This window comes from Neomonachus schauinslandi, chromosome 4 (assembly GCF_002201575.2).
Source record: "Neomonachus schauinslandi chromosome 4, ASM220157v2, whole genome shotgun sequence".
Classification (NCBI taxonomy): domain Eukaryota; kingdom Metazoa; phylum Chordata; class Mammalia; order Carnivora; family Phocidae; genus Neomonachus; species Neomonachus schauinslandi.
The window spans coordinates 118,881,276-118,899,448 of record NC_058406.1 but is presented as its reverse complement, the minus strand read 5'-3'; the positions used below and the strand labels follow the sequence as shown (position 1 = coordinate 118,899,448).

General features: G+C 39.3%; 1 protein-coding gene across 1 annotated transcript in view; it reads left to right on the top strand.

Annotated features, from left to right (window-relative positions):
• ASPH (aspartate beta-hydroxylase) overlaps positions 1-18,173 on the top strand; it is a 220,427-nt gene that overhangs the window by 154,820 nt on the left and 47,434 nt on the right. The window contains exons 18-21 of the mRNA XM_044914635.1: positions 100-236; positions 7,350-7,448; positions 9,509-9,598; positions 14,439-14,576. Of these exons, the coding sequence (XP_044770570.1) occupies positions 100-236; positions 7,350-7,448; positions 9,509-9,598; positions 14,439-14,576 (464 nt within the window). The remainder of the gene's footprint in view (positions 1-99; positions 237-7,349; positions 7,449-9,508; positions 9,599-14,438; positions 14,577-18,173) is intronic.

The window sequence follows — 18,173 nt, the reverse complement described above, 5'->3', positions numbered from 1 at the left end:
CGTGCTTTGTAGACTCAATACAAAGATGTACATGATCTGTTTTTATTTTTGTTGAGTTGTTGTTGTTGTTGTTGTTGTTTTCTCTTCCCACCAAATCAGGTCACATGAGAGGCTCCCTGATTACCCTACAGAAATTAGTTCAACTGTTTCCTGATGATATGTCTTTAAAGAACGACCTTGGAGTGGGGTACCTCTTGATAGGGGATAACAACAATGCTCAGAAGGTCTATGAAGAGGTAAGCAGATAGCAGTCTCCTATTGACCACATCCAGTTGTTTTGAGCATGAAGTTTTAACGTCACTGGTAAATTGCATTTATAATGCCCAACCTCTCTCTTTCTTTACTTTAAATTAAGTTAAAGAGAAAGTTAGTATTCATACAGTTGACATATTCTAAATTTTGTCTTCATCTCCTGTTTTGCCTTAATCAGAAAATTTTAAATTTTAGTTAGCACTTGGTACATCAAAACCTTCAACTTATTATTGTGATAGTTTTTTTATTTTACTTTTATTTATTTATTTAAGATTTTATTTATTTATTTGACACAGAGAGAGACAGCGAGAGAGGGAACACAAGCAGGGGGAGAGGCAGAGGGAGAGGGAGATGCAGACTCCCTGCTGAGCAGGGAGCCTGACGTGGGGCTCAATCCCAGGACCTTGGGATCATGACCTGAGCCGAAGGCAGCTGCTTAACGACTGAGCCACCCAGACACCCCTGTGATAATTTTTTTTAATAAATTTTAAAGATTTTATTTTTATTCATTTTAAGAGAGAGAGAGAGAGAGCGCTCCTGTGTGCACAGGTGCATGCGCAGGGAAGGGCAGAGGGGGACGGAGAAGGACAGCAGACTCCCCCGCTGAACACAGAGCCCGATGCGGGGCTCAATCTCAGGACCCTGAGATCACGTCCTGCGCCGAAATGAAGAATCCACAATTAATATACTGAACCACCCAGGTGCCCCTATAATTGTGATAGTTTTAAAACTTTGTATTTATCAGTCCATAAACACCTTTTCTAAGAGTGTGTGCTTCATGATAGGAAATAGAACTCAGTTTTTCCATAAATGTAAAAACACATAACCTTTTCCCATATTTTCACCAAAAGTCTAGTCTAGAGAGAGACTGTGGAGCAGGGGCCCTTCAAGCATGTGGAGTAAATTACTCACCTTTTGGAGGGCAGTAACTCTTTGATCCTCTAGCAAGGATGCCTTTGAAAGGATTTCTACCTTATAATGGTTATTTTTAATAGATAACCTCCAAGTTACAAGTAACTATAAATCTAGGAAACTATGTCTCCTTCCAGTAATGAGGAAATTCATTTGGAATAGAATAAACAGGATACCCGATGAACTTCGAAGCTGGAGAAAATTAATGCCTCCATAAAAGAAAGGTGAACACATTTACCTGTTATGCTTTAATTTAAGTGTTTTGGTCAGTGGTTTTCAAGCTGGCGTATTTTACATCAAAATGCTACTACTCAGTGATAGCCAATATGATTCCTCTGGTTTAAAAGTGCTGTCAAGTGCAGTGAATTCATACTCCATCTAGGGACTGGGGCCACTCACAGAGGGGTGCTTTCCTGCTTTTATTGTTATGGAGTCTTAATTGAAAATCATCAAATTTCAGAACAAGTTTCTCTTCATCCTTGTAATTTTTCTCTTTTCTGAGAGAAGAGAAAAAAGACTTTTGCTTTTTATAGCATGTCTAATATCTACATTAAGTAGATTGATCCTGCAGTGTTGAAAATGTGTGTCATTCACTAAAGTACCTGTTCCAGGTCATAAAAGAAGTCCAGGTGGGGCGATGTAGTTGCTAATGGCCAAAACCTAACACTTAGTGCCCTGAGTTGCAAAGTTGGTTTAAGGGAAATATCATGTATCTCACGATTCAGGATCATATGAATGTAAGAATTGGCCAACTGTATCAGATATACCCATTATTCTGCCACTTCCAAAAGCCTCAAAGATGAAATTGTAGCCTCCCTCCCTCTCTCCTCCTTTACTTCCTTCCTTCCCTCCCTCCAAAAACGTGATCAAGTGTTAACTGGATACCAAGCACATTTGAGATCAGGGCAGGATCTGAAAGCATACTAGGTTCTCCCACCCACTGTGGATTTGTCCTTCCTCAACTTTTCAGAATGTTCCCTGAATATATTCACTGTTTTTACCTGATAATAGATCTCAGATATGTGAAACGTTTTAATTCACTGGAAAAATAAAATTTATCTGTTGTCATTTATATGTTTGAAATCATAATCTCATCTGAGTAAGCATAACAAGATGTGGAAAGTCTAAAATAGGGCCATATTATACAATCGAGTGGGTTTCTTTTTAAAGAGCATTATTTGAAAATATGTGTGGGATTTGCCTTTTATTCCCTCTTCCCACTTCTAATAAGCTGTATCTAAGGCATTCTTTGTCATTAACTGAAGTTTATCCTGATATGTTAATGTCTCAAAGATCATTTTCAGAAAACAGTTGACTGTAATTTTATACTTTTCTTCATGTTGATTTTTACCTTTGATAAATTATAAAAATCACTGGGGGTGCCTGGGGGGCTCAGTTGGTTAAGTGTCTGACTCTCGATTTCAGCTCAGGTCATGATCTCAGGTCCTGAGTTTGAGCCCCGTGTCAGGCATCTCACTCAGTGGGGAGTCTGCTGGAGATTCTCTCTCTCCCTCTCCCTCTGTCCCTCCTCGGGCTCGCTCACTCTCTGTCTCACTCTCTCTCTCTAAAAGAAATAAATCTTTCTAAATAAATAAAAATCATCGTTGGTTCTCTTCCTGGGTTTTTTGTTTGTCTGTTTGTTTTGCTGCTCTAAGTTTCAGCGAGATTGCTTTACAATGGTTTGATGCAGATTGCTGACACCTGTAGTTTTGGAGGTGGTCCTGTGTCCCCCTTTGCGTTAGCAGCAGGACGAGTGACCCAAGCCACCCATGGTCTAGAGTCAAGCAATTTCCTGACTTTTCTGTCCACTCACTCCTCACATATATCCATTCTCTTAGTCCACACGTGTTTATTGAAGCCCACACACCCTAGCTTGGGAAATGGTAGTTAAGGAAATAAACATATGCTGTGCCCTCATGGAGTTTCAGCCTGATACCAAATCACAAATTTCTGTTAATTTTCCCTTCTGAATATCTTCCAGATCCCCTCCCTTTTTAACCCCAGCACTCATCATCTCTTACCTAAACTAGGGTAGATTTATCCTGTGCAGGCTTGCTGTCCTCCAGCCTTCATCAACATAAAACACAAATCTGACCATCCCACACTCGGCTTGGACTCCTCACTGGCTTCCCCGCCCACAGCAGTGGTCTTCAAACACGTTCGGCTGCCTACCCTTCCGGTAAAACATACTCCAGCAAATACCTGCGATATGTATGTTTAAGTATTTATGTATTATGTTTATGTAATAATATAGGATATACATTATATAATAATGTGTGCTGTACATTGTAATAGGTACATGCCCCCAAAATAAGTTTTAAGATGAAAGGAAGTATTTTAAATACTTTTAAATTTCATTTAATGGCAAAAAAAAAAAACCTAGTTACTAAAAACTTTCTCTTTTATTTATTGATTTAAACTTTTTAAAATTCTCTTTTCTGACTATAAAATTTAAGAGAAGCTTAATGCAGACAACCAGGGAAACAGATTAGCACAAAAGGCAGACATCATCTGCAGCCTCATTCTCACGTACAGACTTACCATGATAAACATGTGGTATGTGTCCTTCTAGTCTCTTCCATACACAGAATACTTGTCTTTTTCAATTAAATTAGTATATATGAATCATATCATCGCAAGAATTTTTATAAGTAAATAAAAATTCTTCTAGAACGTAAGTTTTAGCAGCTTCCAAGCATTGATCTTAGGGCTGTATCATCACTAAGTAAACCACTATTGTTGGATAAGATATTTCTGATTATTTTGTTGTAATAAACAATGCTGTGGTGAACATATATGTGCATATAGCTTTATAAATTTTTTTGTTGAAGTATAGTCGACACACAATGTTACAGTAGTTTCAGATGTACAACATAGTGATTCAACAACTTGATACAGGACGCTGTGCTCACCCCAAGTGTAGCTACCACCTGTCACCGTACAACACTGTTACAATGCCACTGACTATATTCCCTATGCTGTCCCTTTCATCCAGGTGACTTATTCATCCCATAATGGGAGTCTTACCTCCCACTCGTCTTTGCCCATCTTGCCCATCCCTGCAGCCCTGTCCCCTGTGGCAGCCACCAGTCTGTTTTGTGTATGTATGGGGCTGTTTCTGCTTTATTTTGTTTGTTTGTTTTGTTTTTCAGATTCAACATGTAAGTGAAATCGGTATTTGTCTTTCTCTGTCTAACGTCACTTAGCATAATACCATCTAGGTCCATCCATGTTGTCACAAATGACAAGATCTCATTCTTATTCTTTTTTATGGCTGAGTAGTGTTCCATTGTGTATATATGCCATATCTTCTTTATGCATGCCTCTATCAGTGGACACTTGGGCTGCTTCCATAGTTTGGCTACTGTAAGTAAGGCTGCAGTAAACATAGGGGGGCATATATCTGTTTGAATTAATGTTTTCATTTTCTTTGGGTTAAATACCCCGGTAGTACCCAGTAGTGAAATTACTGGATCATGCGGTAAAAAAAAAATTGATATTTTGATAATATTTATATGCAATACTATTTGTGATTATATGATTTTTGGTTTTTTGCTGGTGCTGTGTCATGCAAAGAATTTGTCCCAAAAGCAGAAATGTCAGCTATACCACTTTTTTGTCATTGTCTCTGCTGTGTGTGTGTATAAAGAGACAGAATCTATACAATATTATTAATGTTAATCTCAATTTGATTTTCTTAGAAATTTTATAAAGCCACTTGTCATGTCAGGAGGCTTTGTTGATTACCACTAGATAATACAAGCCACACATTCGTTGTGCATCTATGTGTAAACTGTGATAAGCACAGGACCTTTTGTGATTTGCCTCCTGGCCCCTTTTTCTGGTCTCATTCCCTTTTGCTGTTCCTGGTCCATTATTCTTTTTTTACTCACTTTCTCCTGTGCCTTGAATGCCTCCTCCCCCAGGGTCCCCCATCTTCCCTTTGCTTGGTGAACTCCTCTATTTATCCCTAAACGCCTCTCAGACCTTGCTTTTGCCACACCAACCCTAGAGTGAGCTGGGTGCTCCTCCTCTTTACCCCCTGCATGCCTTGTGCCTATTGCCATGGCTACACTTACCATATTGTATGACCACTGTGTGCTTGCGAATCTGTCTTCCTCCCTTGACTGAGACATACCTTGAGAAAAGAGAGTATATCTCTTTTATGTTTCTATGTCCAGACCCTAGAAGAGCTCTGTGTATTCTAAAATATCTGGCAAATGAATACATTTGTTAATTACTTGAGAGGATGATTGTCATCTGTGTATCTGCAATCATTGCAATAGGCCCCTCATAGTTTCGCTGGCAGAAACGTGACTGGCCTCAATTCAGTTCAATTCCAGAAGTATTTATTGTGCTTTTGCTCAGCATCGAGCTCAGTTAACAGGTGCTTGGAAGGTGAAGAAGAAGCAGAGTCTGTGCTTTCAGAAATCTGGTTAGGAGGAAAGCCCGGCATGCACTCAACCATTCAGTTACTATAGCTTTCTTGATGACCTGCCATATGCTGGGCACCGTACTAAGCACTGGGGGATCAGCAGTGAGTGCAACAGACAAAATCCCTGCACAGCTTACATCTTAGTGGGAAAAATAAAAGGATGAGAAGTCAAATGGTGATGAGCACTATGAAGAAAAGGAATCAGGATAAAGAAGTCAAAAGGGTGATTAGTGCACAGGGGATTGGTTCTGTTCTATATGGAATGGTTGGGGGTTGGCTTCACCAAGATGGTGACCTCTGAGCGAAGACTTCATGAAGGTGAAGGAGTGAGCATTTGGATATCTGGGAGAAGAGTGTTTGAGGCAAAGGAGTATGCACATGCAAAGGTCCTGAGGCAGGGGCGCCTTTGACTTGCTGTGCAGCAGCAGGGAGTCCAGGGCGCCTCAGGGCGGGCTTAGAAGAGGAGGCCAGAGACGTATAGAGGCCCAGCTCAAAGGAGGCCCAGAAGACTGTCCCTAGAACTTGGTCTTTTACTCTGATTGAAATGGAACCCATCTGGGTTCTGAACAGGGGAGAGATGGGGTCTGACTGAGGATTTAGTGAGCTCATTCAGGGTCCGCTGTGGAGGTTGGGCTCAGGATAGCAGGACTGGGGGTGCAAAAGGTCCACAGTTAGGAGACTTGTGTGAGAACATAGGGGAGAGGTAACGAGATGGGAACCAGGGTGGCAGTGGTGAATATGGTGGCAGGTGCATGATTCTGAATATATTTGGAAGGTAACGTTGACTGGATTTGTGAATGGATGAGGTACAGGACCACATAAAAACTGAAAAATTCTAAAGTATCAGCAGTGTGCACTGTGGGCTCTTCAAGGGGAGGGGGCCCCTCTCCTGAACACTTGGTCCTGTGTAAGGAGCCCATGGTGGGTGCAACTCCCCTGTCCCACTCAGGCTGAAGGATGAAGAGAAGCCACAGGATATTCAGGATATCCATCTTTATATTCACTCTACTCAAATCTTCTTCATCTTTCACTTTTGTTCCATGCATTAGTTTGTCTGTGCAGCTTCACAAGTTGAATGTTGTTGTTTTGATTTCCTACTGCTAATACTTAATTTAAAGACATTCTGCATAATTTATCTTTAATCATAATAAATGCATATGATAATAAACAGTGATTTGACTTATATTAAATATTTACTTGGGTTTTATCACAGAATATTGGATTTGCTCATCACTTTATCCTCGGTCCTTAAAATGGTCTGGGCGTTCAAGAAATTATTGTTAAATGAATGGATCATGATATATTACAAATGCAAATCTAAATTTGCTCTTATTTTAAGGCAATATGTAAAGTAGGCATATAAACAAATATATGATAACCATTCAGAGTTGACTTTAAATACAACAAATTTAAAACCGTTTTTTACCCTGATCACTAACAAAATGTTGAGGTCATAAAGGTTGACAGATACTTTGCTGATTTGCATTGTTCAATCAGTGCTTTCATGGTCATTGCCTTTTCATTCATTTCTTCCTTCTCGAAAAACTGATGTATAGATGTGCAAGCATTTTGAGTTGATGAGAAATGGGAGCATTTAAACCTAATATTGCAATGAGACAAAACACTAGTGTTTTAAGCTGTGACATCATAATCTGCTCCAAGCACAGCAAAGCTAATTAAAATTTGTTTTGACAGCCATTTGTAGAATTTGTAATCAGTTACAATAGTTTTCTGTTTCCTTTGAGTTTAGGTTCTGAATGTGACACCGAACGACGGCTTTGCTAAAGTGCATTATGGCTTTATCCTGAAGGCGCAGAACAAAATTGCTGAGAGCATTCCCTATTTAAAGGTAACTGTCCCTGCCCTTCCTCTTTTTTCATCTTCTGATTCCTTTGAATCATTTGGACTCCCTTGATTATGCATTGTCAATTGATTGGCATGCACTGCTGAGTCTTTTCATCTTCAAAATGTACACCCTCTGACCATGACATTCATAGGCAGTGATTGAGAGTGTTGGATGTGGAAATGCCAACCATATGAGCAGAGATTATTTGGAAAAGACGTTCTGAAGAAATTCCTAAAACTGTGGTTATTAGTTTTATTTAAATGGGAAAGGTAGACCAAAATTACTAATATAAAATATAGGCAATGCATTTAATGTTCCTTTTACAGTTTAACTATACATTCAGTCTAGTTTGAACAGGACTCATGACAACCCACATGAACTACGGTAACAAATGTTGCCTGAATAGGTCAAACCCTAAAAAATGTGATAGCTCAAGATATTCAGATTAAAATATGCTGTCTTTTTTTATCTTGTATATCTAGTTGCAAATCCTTGCAGATGCACCAGAATCACACTTGGTCTAGCTAAGGGCTGTTCAACAGAACTTTCTGTCATAGTGAAAATGTCCTTTATTTGTATGCTTCAATATGGTAGCCACTGGCCACATGTGCCTTTGGGCACCTGAAATGTGGCTAATATGATTGAGGAACTGGGTTTCTAGCTTTCATTTTAATTCATTTTAATCTAAATAGTGACGTGTACCTAGCAGCTACCATATTAGACAGGTGGATGATAGAATACTTGAGAGCTTTTTTTTTTTTTAAGTAGCAGTATACATCACACTTCCATGATCTCTTTCTTTCACATGACTTAAATCAGAGATCTCAAATAGCAACCCACTGATTGCAAATAGCTTGCATATTTTATTTGGCCAGTACAGTTCTATTAAAAACAATTTTAATTGCTTGCTTTAGTTAAAAATCTGAGCGTTTTGTATAATCATGCAAATTTCTGATTTCTCTTGAAAGATCACATCTGGCCCACATCCCAGCACAGGAGAAGAGCAATGTTGTCCCCTTGAGGTGGCCTGCACCCCCCCCCACCCTAGTCTGTCTCGGCTGTCACCGGGCGTCTCTAAACCTTTACATTCCCTGCCAGGACCCTCTGGGCATATGGGTTTCTCTGATTGAAAGTGTTCCCCTTACATTTCCTTTGACATAATAAGGGACTAATAGTGCTCTCCCTGCTTCAGAAATGGGGAAACAGAGAGCTGGGTCTGTTAGTTAACCTGTCAGTCCCTGATCGCAGCTCTCCTCTCCTGAGTGATGCTATTCCTGTTCCTTGCTGGTACTTTCCAACATTATGCAAATAAAATTTCTCCCCAGTGAAGGTAATGGATTTCTAATGAAGAGCCCTGAAAATGCAGTTTTAGAAAGAATTTCTTGACATTTAGATATTTTTTTTACCTTTGTCCTTTTGCTTTTCTAAATGCATTCTCTTGCTTTAATATTTTTTCTCTCACTTTTTTGTTGTTGCTGTTGTTTATATACATTCAGTCTGTATGTGGGAGATGGGGTAGAAATCAGCTAAATGTTTTAGCATAGGATTTGTTTAATAACAACTACATTTTCAAAGAGTCCAGCTGGCTTTAATCCTATTGTAAGTTTTATAAAAGATCTCATTAAAAGGTGAAGATACATTTGTTTTGAGTAGAAAGAAATATTATTTTCACTTGGGTCTCTATCACTTCAAACATCTTAGGAACAACTAAACATTTTAGTTCAAGAATAAAAAGCCTCCAGATTTGGAGAGCAAAATAAATGGGATAGATACCCAGTCAAGAAATTCTCTGGGATAGTGATCTGCAGAGATGATTCACATACTAATTTTCTGGTCTATTACATTGTTAACTAATGATAAATGTATTATTAAATTTAGCTTTATCACCTCTTTTTGCATTTGCATTCTAAATGTTGACCAGTAACCTAATTGCCAAACTTTAAATTGAGATGAATTTTTCTGGGCCTTAGATTTTTGTATGGTATATAAAAATGAAGTAAATCAATGAATTAAAGCTAGTATTTAATTTTTTTCATTAAATATGAACACTGTCCTTTTTACAGGAAGGAATAGAATCTGGGGATCCTGGCACTGATGATGGGAGGTTTTACTTCCACCTGGGGGATGCCATGCAGCGGGTTGGGAACAAAGAGGTAATGAACTTGTGAATTTTTTGTTCTCTTAACAGAGGGTAGAGTTGCAGGAGGGAGGCAGGTAACTCTAGGAGAAATTTATACTTGAAAAAATACTTTGAGCATACACTTTGAAGGTGGTGATTGAAACTGTTTAACTATTTAAACTTTTTTTCAAACAGCCCAACAACTCCTACAAGCCTAGAAAGAGTTTTTGGGATTTTTGACCTTTATAGTTTATTTCAAGAAACTAGCTGAGTAATCATAAGAGCAGCCTCTCCCTTAGTACATGTATATGTATGTGTGTAAGTGTGTGCGTGCACACGTGTGGGTCTGGGCGCATAAAGAGATAAGCATTGCCCTGAAAAAATATTTTTAAAATTATGAAATGAAAAGGTATCTCTGAAGTTGCTTAAATATTTTAAAAATATTTTAACAGTATGCCTAGATTTGTTTTTATTTTATTTTTGGAATTTAAAAAGTAGTTATTTTTAGAATGAACTCTTTGTTCAGCTGAGTCCTAAGCATGCACTGAACCCAGTGGTTAATTATGTAAATTACCCTCTGGTATTTAATACCAAGTTTCAGATGAATACCTGTAGCTCTAGTAATGACAGATACTGACATGGAAAATGTACTAGCTAAAACAAGTTACATGTTTTCTTTGTGATTATTGCCTTTTTTTTTTTCTGAGTACCATGTCAGCTTCTTTAAACATAACATTAGATTATTATTAATCATGACATCCGTGTACTGAAGTTCCCAAATTGTCATGATCACCATCACTGTTGGTGGGGAGTGAACCCTACCTTTTCTCTTACATCATCACAGGGCTCTAGGCTGGGCTCTCCTTACAGACCTGGATAAAGGGGTGAAGCGAGACACTGAATCTTTGTAACCATTGCCTTCCATATATGTTGTAAAATGCAGTCAGCAAGACAACACAGCTTCAGGTTTCTAAAATTAATAAGAACACGGAACCATCTGGACAAGTGAGGGTTCATAAGAGCAGGGGGGTTTGTGATGGGGTAATTGCCAGCGAGACACATGAACCAATTTGGGGTAAGAGAGATTTGGATGATTGACACTGTTTTCTTTATACGTTACTGTGCATATGTCCCTTTCCCCTCTAACCTATCAGTCAGTCAACTGGAATAAAATGAAGTATTAGAAGTGAAGAAGGGAAAATAACTTGCTGATTCGTTCTCATTTTTGTGTTCCTTCATTGTTTTAGATATAAATGCCTGGTACCTCCTTTGAGTGACAAGGATAAGAAAGATTTTGCTGTGGTATCTCACACTGCATAAATGTTCATGTCTGATTGCTGTAAATGTAATTGTCACTAATTAATTTATCTTTGAACATCTTAGGGTCCAGGGCAAAGACAGATAAAAGAAGTCTGCGATTTATTCTCACATCTTAGATGAAAACAGCCCTTACTTCAAGGGCAAAGAATCCACTACTAAACATTTGTTAGGGGCTTGGGATTTGAACCTAGGGGACTGTTCTATCAGCTTAATTATCGTTAATATGCAAAGGACATCATAGTTCTTGAATTTAAAAAATTCACAAGGCTTCATCCTTACAGGAGAACAAAAATAAGCTTATAGGAGCCCCATGTCCGGATATTCTCAATCTCGGGTATTGGTCTGCGAACGGACAGTCATGCTCTGAGTTTGCAAACCGGGAAGCAGCCATCTTCCGTGTTCCGATGCATGGGGCTCTGCTCAGGCACCAAAAGAGAAGCAAACCCACAGCCTCTGTGCTGCAGAGGCTGACAATGAGATTGGTTTTGCAGAAGATTTTCCTAACAGGTTTGTTTCAAATGGACAGGAAGAGGGAGGGAGACACACCATGATGGTCTTGCAGTGGTTCAGCTGCAGCTGCTCCTGGGGTTTCTAGAACCTGTAAACCCACAGCTCGTCTCCTACTCCGAGTCCAGATTCCCGTGTCTGCTGCCTGCTTAGGTCCCCACACGAGAGGACAGCTCCCTTGTCTTCCCCTAAACCGTTGTTCTTCCTGGGCTCCGTCTCTCATTTGATGATATTGCCCCCTTCTCTCCAGTGAGGTCAGGACCAGGTTCGGGGGAGTCGGCTTCCTCAGCCTCTGGCTCCCATCCCACCTTCCCGCCTGCTCGCTCAGTGTAGCCCTTTGTTACCGTCCACCCTCAGGCATGGCTGGACGAGCCCAGCTGTTGTTTCTTGCTTGAGTCTTACTTTCTTCCAGGCCATTGTGTGTTCAAAAACCCTACAGTGCAAAATATACATAAAGTTGTATGTCCAAGGGATGGCACTCACAGTCTCCACAGTCCAGCGGCAGCCAGCCATTGTCACAAGTGTGTCTTGTGTGCTCCAGGCGGGACAGGCTCCAGCTGGGACCACACCTGACACACGGGGCCTGGGCTCTTCTGAGTGGAGATAGTTCTGTGGACATATTATTTCTGTGACTACACAGTGTGTGTGTGTGTGTGTGTGTGTGTGACCCACACCTGGCAGTAATTTGAAGCATAGAAGACATTGATATAAAACACATGTAAGAAGGGATCCCCAGGTGATCTGTTTATTTTCATATCCTTGATTCGAGGTTTAAAAGGGAAATAGTAAAGAGAGAATTTTCAGAAGATTCTAACTTGATCATTGATGTTCTAGCAATTTGTATTGTAAGAAAGCAATCTGACTGATTTTATTGGGTCCTCTGTGTAATTGAAGATAATTTCTTAAAATTCCCAGCATATCATTGTCATGGTTTTGTGTCTTTAAAAGTTGAATAGCAGGGGGCTACAAAATGAAGGGTCCTCCTGGACTGCATGGCACTGTAAGCAAAGTGACTTGCCCAGGCATTCAGCATGGTGAATATTAGGTCCAGGGCTACATTCTGACTTCTGACTCCTGAACTAGAGCTGTGAGCTTTGCTGGTTTGGTTTTCCTATAGTATTTTTTTTTTTCCTCACTTTGACAGTGTGCCTTGTCCATAAAATGAATTGCTGCTGACTCAAAATAAGCATTCCAAAAAATCACCTGTGATAATTAATATTGTTGTTTATTTCCTATAGGAAATAAAATCCTAAATTTAAATTGGACAGAAATAACTTAAAAAGTCAAATAAATTTCAGAAGTAAAATGTTATTATTATTTTTTTAAATTCAGACAATGATTAGCCATTTTAAGTTTCTGGCTTTTTAAGAAACTCCTTTATGGCTACAACTTACATGTATTTCAAGGAAATCATAGAAGAATGATTAGTAGATACATTCTTGATTTGAGATATTATTGAGAAAGATAAATAAGAATATCACTTTTGATAGTTTTTTTCTTTTTTAATGACACAAAGATAGGAGGAGAGTGGAATAAGTTGCCAGAGCCCTGGGTTATAGTTCAAGATAATTTAGCCTTTTTAAACCTCAGTTTCAACATTTGTAAAAATGGACATATTTGAGGTTATTAGATCAAATGTGATTGCACATGGAAAAGTGAGTAGTAAACTGAAAAGTGTTACTGGAAATACGAAGTGGTATTGTTATCACACTTGACTTTTCTAATGAAGGAAATTTTGACTTAAGAATTGTAAGACTTTTAAAAGGTAATATTTTTTACATTTAATGTATATCTGGGGGGTGCCCGGATGGCTCAGTCATTTGGGCGTCCGACTCTTGGTTTCAACTCAGGTCATGATTTTGGGGTTGTGAGATGGAGCCCTGTATCAGGCTCCATGCTCAGCAGGGAGTCTGCTTGAGATTGTCTCCCTCTCCCTCTCCCCCTCCTCCCCCCATGCTCACTGTCTCTCTCTCTCTCTGAAATAAATAAATCTTTAAAAATAATAATAATAAAAATAAAGTATATCTGGAGTTTTATGAAGATATTCTTTTGAATATCTTCCTTAGTCCACCTGATATTAAATGCCTGTGTTTAACTGATCACAGTGTGTATTTGAAATCACTCTTCAAAAAGTCATCATTAGCTCAGACTTAGAGGCATGAGGGCGATACTATTAAGTACAGCACTGGAGCGTCGTCCAACCTGAAGACAATGGAGTGAGCGTGTGCAGTGCAAGAACCTTGTGGGGAGGGCCCCTGGGAAGCATATGGTGAGGGTGTCACTGGAAGAAGACATATGGAGCAGCATACTCTGCAGCCAGCTGTCCCTGAAAAGGCTAGTCTTGGAGGCAAATCGTATCGTGTTACAACTAGCCTAAAGCCACAAATGTTATCCCTCGTGGCAGAAAAAAACAAAAATGAAAAGGAACCAAAATTCCCCTTTAAAAAGTCTAATATGGGCTCTTGCTATATTTATTGCCAGATCAGAATGATATTTCCTTTCTGTCTATTTAATTTAATGGAGGATTTATACTCTGTTACCTTGGGGCCGACTTCTGAAATGCAGACATGGGAAGAAGATATGTGTGAAAAGAAGTCACTTTTCCTTTTCACAATCCTATTCAGTAAATCAAATATCTTTGAGGAAATTATTAAAATCCTTTCCTTTTAAAGGAAACATAAGAGTAGAACTTGAGAAATGAAAGCTAAAAGATAAAATCCATTATGGTTTCTTAGATTATTTATCCACTTGACAAAGAAGTCCTTGACTCTGTGCTGGGCGCTCCGAGGAAGACCAAAATGAGTGCAGCATGAATCCGCATTAGGAGAGCATAAAGCCTCAGAGGGAAAATAAAATGCAGACATGCATTTATAAGAATAATATGTCATTATCAGAAACCCAGTCAAGTAATGGTATTTTCACCAGTCTAACAAATTTGGGCACCTGACTAGCAAACTCTTTATTTAAATGTTACAAAAGTGATTCTCTATTTTTTAATTAATAGAAATGCTTCATGTGTACGTAGTTCAAGCTTTCTGTTCTTTCAGGCATATAAGTGGTATGAGCTTGGGCACAAGAGGGGCCATTTTGCATCTGTATGGCAGCGCTCTCTGTACAACGTGCATGGACTGAAAGCCCAGCCGTGGTGGACCCCAAGAGAAACAGGCTACACAGAATTAGTGAAGGTGAGTGCTAACTTAGACTTCATCCTCACTAATCGTTGTCTTTTTCCTACTCAAAATCAGATAATGCTTACCACAGAGAGGAATGTCAGGGAGGAGATAGATTTTACATCCAGCGACATTTGCAAAAAGATTGCAAAAAGAATCTTTTCATCCCATTAGCCAAAAGTTCAGTTTAGATGGTGAAGAAAGGAAGTTTTCTTGAAGAGCAGTTCTCAAACATTTTGACTTTAGGTCCCCTTTACACTCTAAAAAATAGGGAGCACCCCAAGGAGTCTGTGTGTTTGGGGGGGCTATGTCTATCAATATGATTATTAGAAATTAAAAATAAAAGTAATATTTAGGAATTCTTTAAAAATAACAAAAACCTCATTGCATGTTAATATAAATAACTTAAAAAATAACTTTAGGGGTGCCTGGGTGGCTCAGTTGGTTAGGCATCCAACTCCTGGTTTCGGCTTGGGTTGTGATCTCGGGGTCATGAGATTGAGCCCCACGTTGGGTTCTGTGCTCAGCGGGGAGTCTGCTGGAGATTCTCTCTCTCCCTCTGCCCCTCCCCCTGCTTGTTCTCTCTCTCTCAAAATAAGTAAGTAAATCTTATAAGTTAAAAAATAACTTTATTTTCAAAACAAAAAATGTAGTAAGAAAAGTGGAATGGTTTTATATTTTTACAAATCTCTTTGATGTCTGGCTTAATACAGGATAAGAGTGTTCTCATATCTACTTCACATATACATCCATTAGAGTGGTGATAGTGTCATATGTCAAGTAGCGTCTGGAAAATTCCATTGTACACCATGAAAGATTGAGTATGAAAAGGGCAAATAACATCCTTATATTATGAAGGAAATAGTTTTGATCTTGCAGAACCCCTCAAAGGGTCTAGGAATCCGCTAGGTATCCCTGGACCACATTTTGAGAACCACTACTTCTGAGTGGATAGAAAAAAAAAAAAAAGGCAAATATTTTTAGAACATGTTGTGGCAGATTTGTAGGATAAAGAAACTGAGTGATTCTAACAACTTAATGGCAAAACAAACAAACAAAACAAAACAAAAAACACAAGAGAAAAATTAGAAGTTTTTATTTTGGTAAATTAAATCCAAATGGTAAGAATGTCTACTTTTAATTTTGGTAGAGACTGGTCGGAAGTTTATGATTGCTTTGGCAAGCTCTTTCTTCTTCTTAGATGTATTAATAAAGTGGGAGGTAAATTAACTCGTAGTTTTAATAAAAATGTAAATGTCATCCACCTTATAGGTTAGATGGGCCTCAGTGATCCAGCTTGAGAATCTAACTGCCATCTAGACATTGTTCATATATAAGAAAACACATTCTCATGTTCAGACAGCTGATTTTACATCTCCGATGTGTGTTTTCCAGTACCACCAAGCGGTTCTCCAGTTCTCAGAGGACACAGCCTGGGTGTCCTACAAATTTAACTCCATTCTGACACTATCTACCTAGAGGTGGCATCAGGTTGCATGGGTTAAGGGCCTAGTCTCACAAGACTGCCCCTACCCCATTTCAGACACCAATTGCAAGTTCAGGTTGTCCCCTATGCTTCTGATTGGCTATGAATTGGAGGTGCCCACAACAAAGGATCATAACAGTTAATAGCTATTGGCATGTTACTAGCGTTCCATTCAATCACTAATAATTAGGCCAGCCCATCATTATACCATTTGAAAATAGCTCCCAGGGCAAGGCCACTCAAGTTGGCAGGCCTCCATCAGCTCTCAGCAGGTTCCAAAAGTATGAGTGGTCCTAGAAATATATGGCTTTACCTTTTCATGCATCTGGTATAATTGAGAGTATCATCTCTTGCCCTGAGCCTCTTTTGAGGTGTTGATATAATATTGGATTTCCCTCCATTACAAAACCCATTTGTTCATTCCCTTACTCCCAGCTACTATTCCTCCTTCTCTTCATTTATGCTCAATATGTTTCCACTTTTGGAAAGGACATGAGGTTTGACCACTGTGCTGGTCTAGATTGCGGGCAGCAATCCTAGTCTAGCGAACACCTGCCCTGCTCATGCAGGTAGGGTAAAGTACAATAAGTAGGTGCAGAATTAAGAGGCCCATTCTTACCAATGGCAATGTAGCTACTACATTCACTTATCTGAGAGAGATGGGAAAGGAAGAGCAGAGTTACAAAATATTGATAATTTGGGGATCTGGGTGACAGATATATGGAAGTTAACACTGTTCTCTCTACTTTTAAGTGTTTTACATTTTTCAAAAAAAAATTTGTTTTGCTAAAGAACATCTTGAATAGAATATAAGATGTAGAAGACTTCATTGAAGAATTTTTTTCTACTTGGGGAAAGAAAGTTCCAATGTAGTGTCAATTTACCTACATTAAATAAGTCTTTCTCGACCATACTTAATTCTGTATTTCATTGTAAAAGCACACTATAATCATCATAATCCAATTGTAAAGTAGGCTGCCATCAGTTAGACTTGAATATTTTGTAAGTCAGAAAACCATGGTGTGGTGACCATGAAGACAGATTGATTTAAAGAGGTTCTATATCCAAAGCAGAAATAGTACAGGAAAAACATCTTCCTGGATAAATCTCCTACAGTGAGCACTGACATGCCAGCAGTTCTTTCCATCGTAAAATTTCATCCTACATCAGATTGTATCACACTGAGCTCTTCTGATTCTCTTTCTACCATCTAATCTTCTTCTCCTGGTCTCTTTGTGAGTTTATTTCCCTACTGTGGCTTTTAGGATGCTTTCAAGTTCAAGTAACAGAAATGCAACTGGAACCTGGCTTAAGCGACAAGGAATTTGACGTGGGTGAAGGAAGCCCAGCCTAGCAGTAGGGCGGACTTCAGGGATTGCGCACCCGGGTGGAAGGTTTTCTTGTTTCTGCACTTCCTCCCTGGTCAGCTCTGTCCTTGCACTTGCTTAAGTCAAGACGGCTGCCAGCAGCACCTGGAATGGAAGGTTAGAAAGTATTTGAGAGCTTCAGCATTGTCGAGCCACCACACCAGGCCCAAATGGCCTTCCAGAAACCTCCTAGGAGACCTTGTCCTGGTGATCATAACCATGTCACATGGGCACTCACGATTACAAAGGAGTCTGAGAAACAAGTAGCTAGCCACAGGCTGGGGCAGCAGTCTTCCAGTAGGAGAAAGAATGTACCTCTCCATCACACAGGGAACAAAAATCTTTTCCTTCAGTCTGATTGAGCCAGTTAAGTCACATTTCCATTCTGGAAGAATTACTGGCAAGGAGCTATGAGATTATCTTTAAACCAATAGATCAACTCCTGAAGCCAGGAAAAGGTCAGATTTCTCTAAGTCCAGTGGAATACCTCGGGGGAAGTAAACACATGAACTACATCAGGGTTCTGTTAGGAAGGAGGAAGAGGTACAATGGATGTTTGGAGAGTGACCTCCAGTGTTCAGTGTCCTTGCTAACTGGGGATATGCACTCAGATCCAAACACTGTTCTCTGCTCTCTGTTTTCCCTTTCTTGTCATTCATTTTCTAAAAAAAAAACCTTTCCACTCTGGTTCAACTGCTGTTAAAGTTTCTTGTTAAAGTCTTCTTGTTAAAACCAAAGCTTTGCTCTCCAAATGGATTT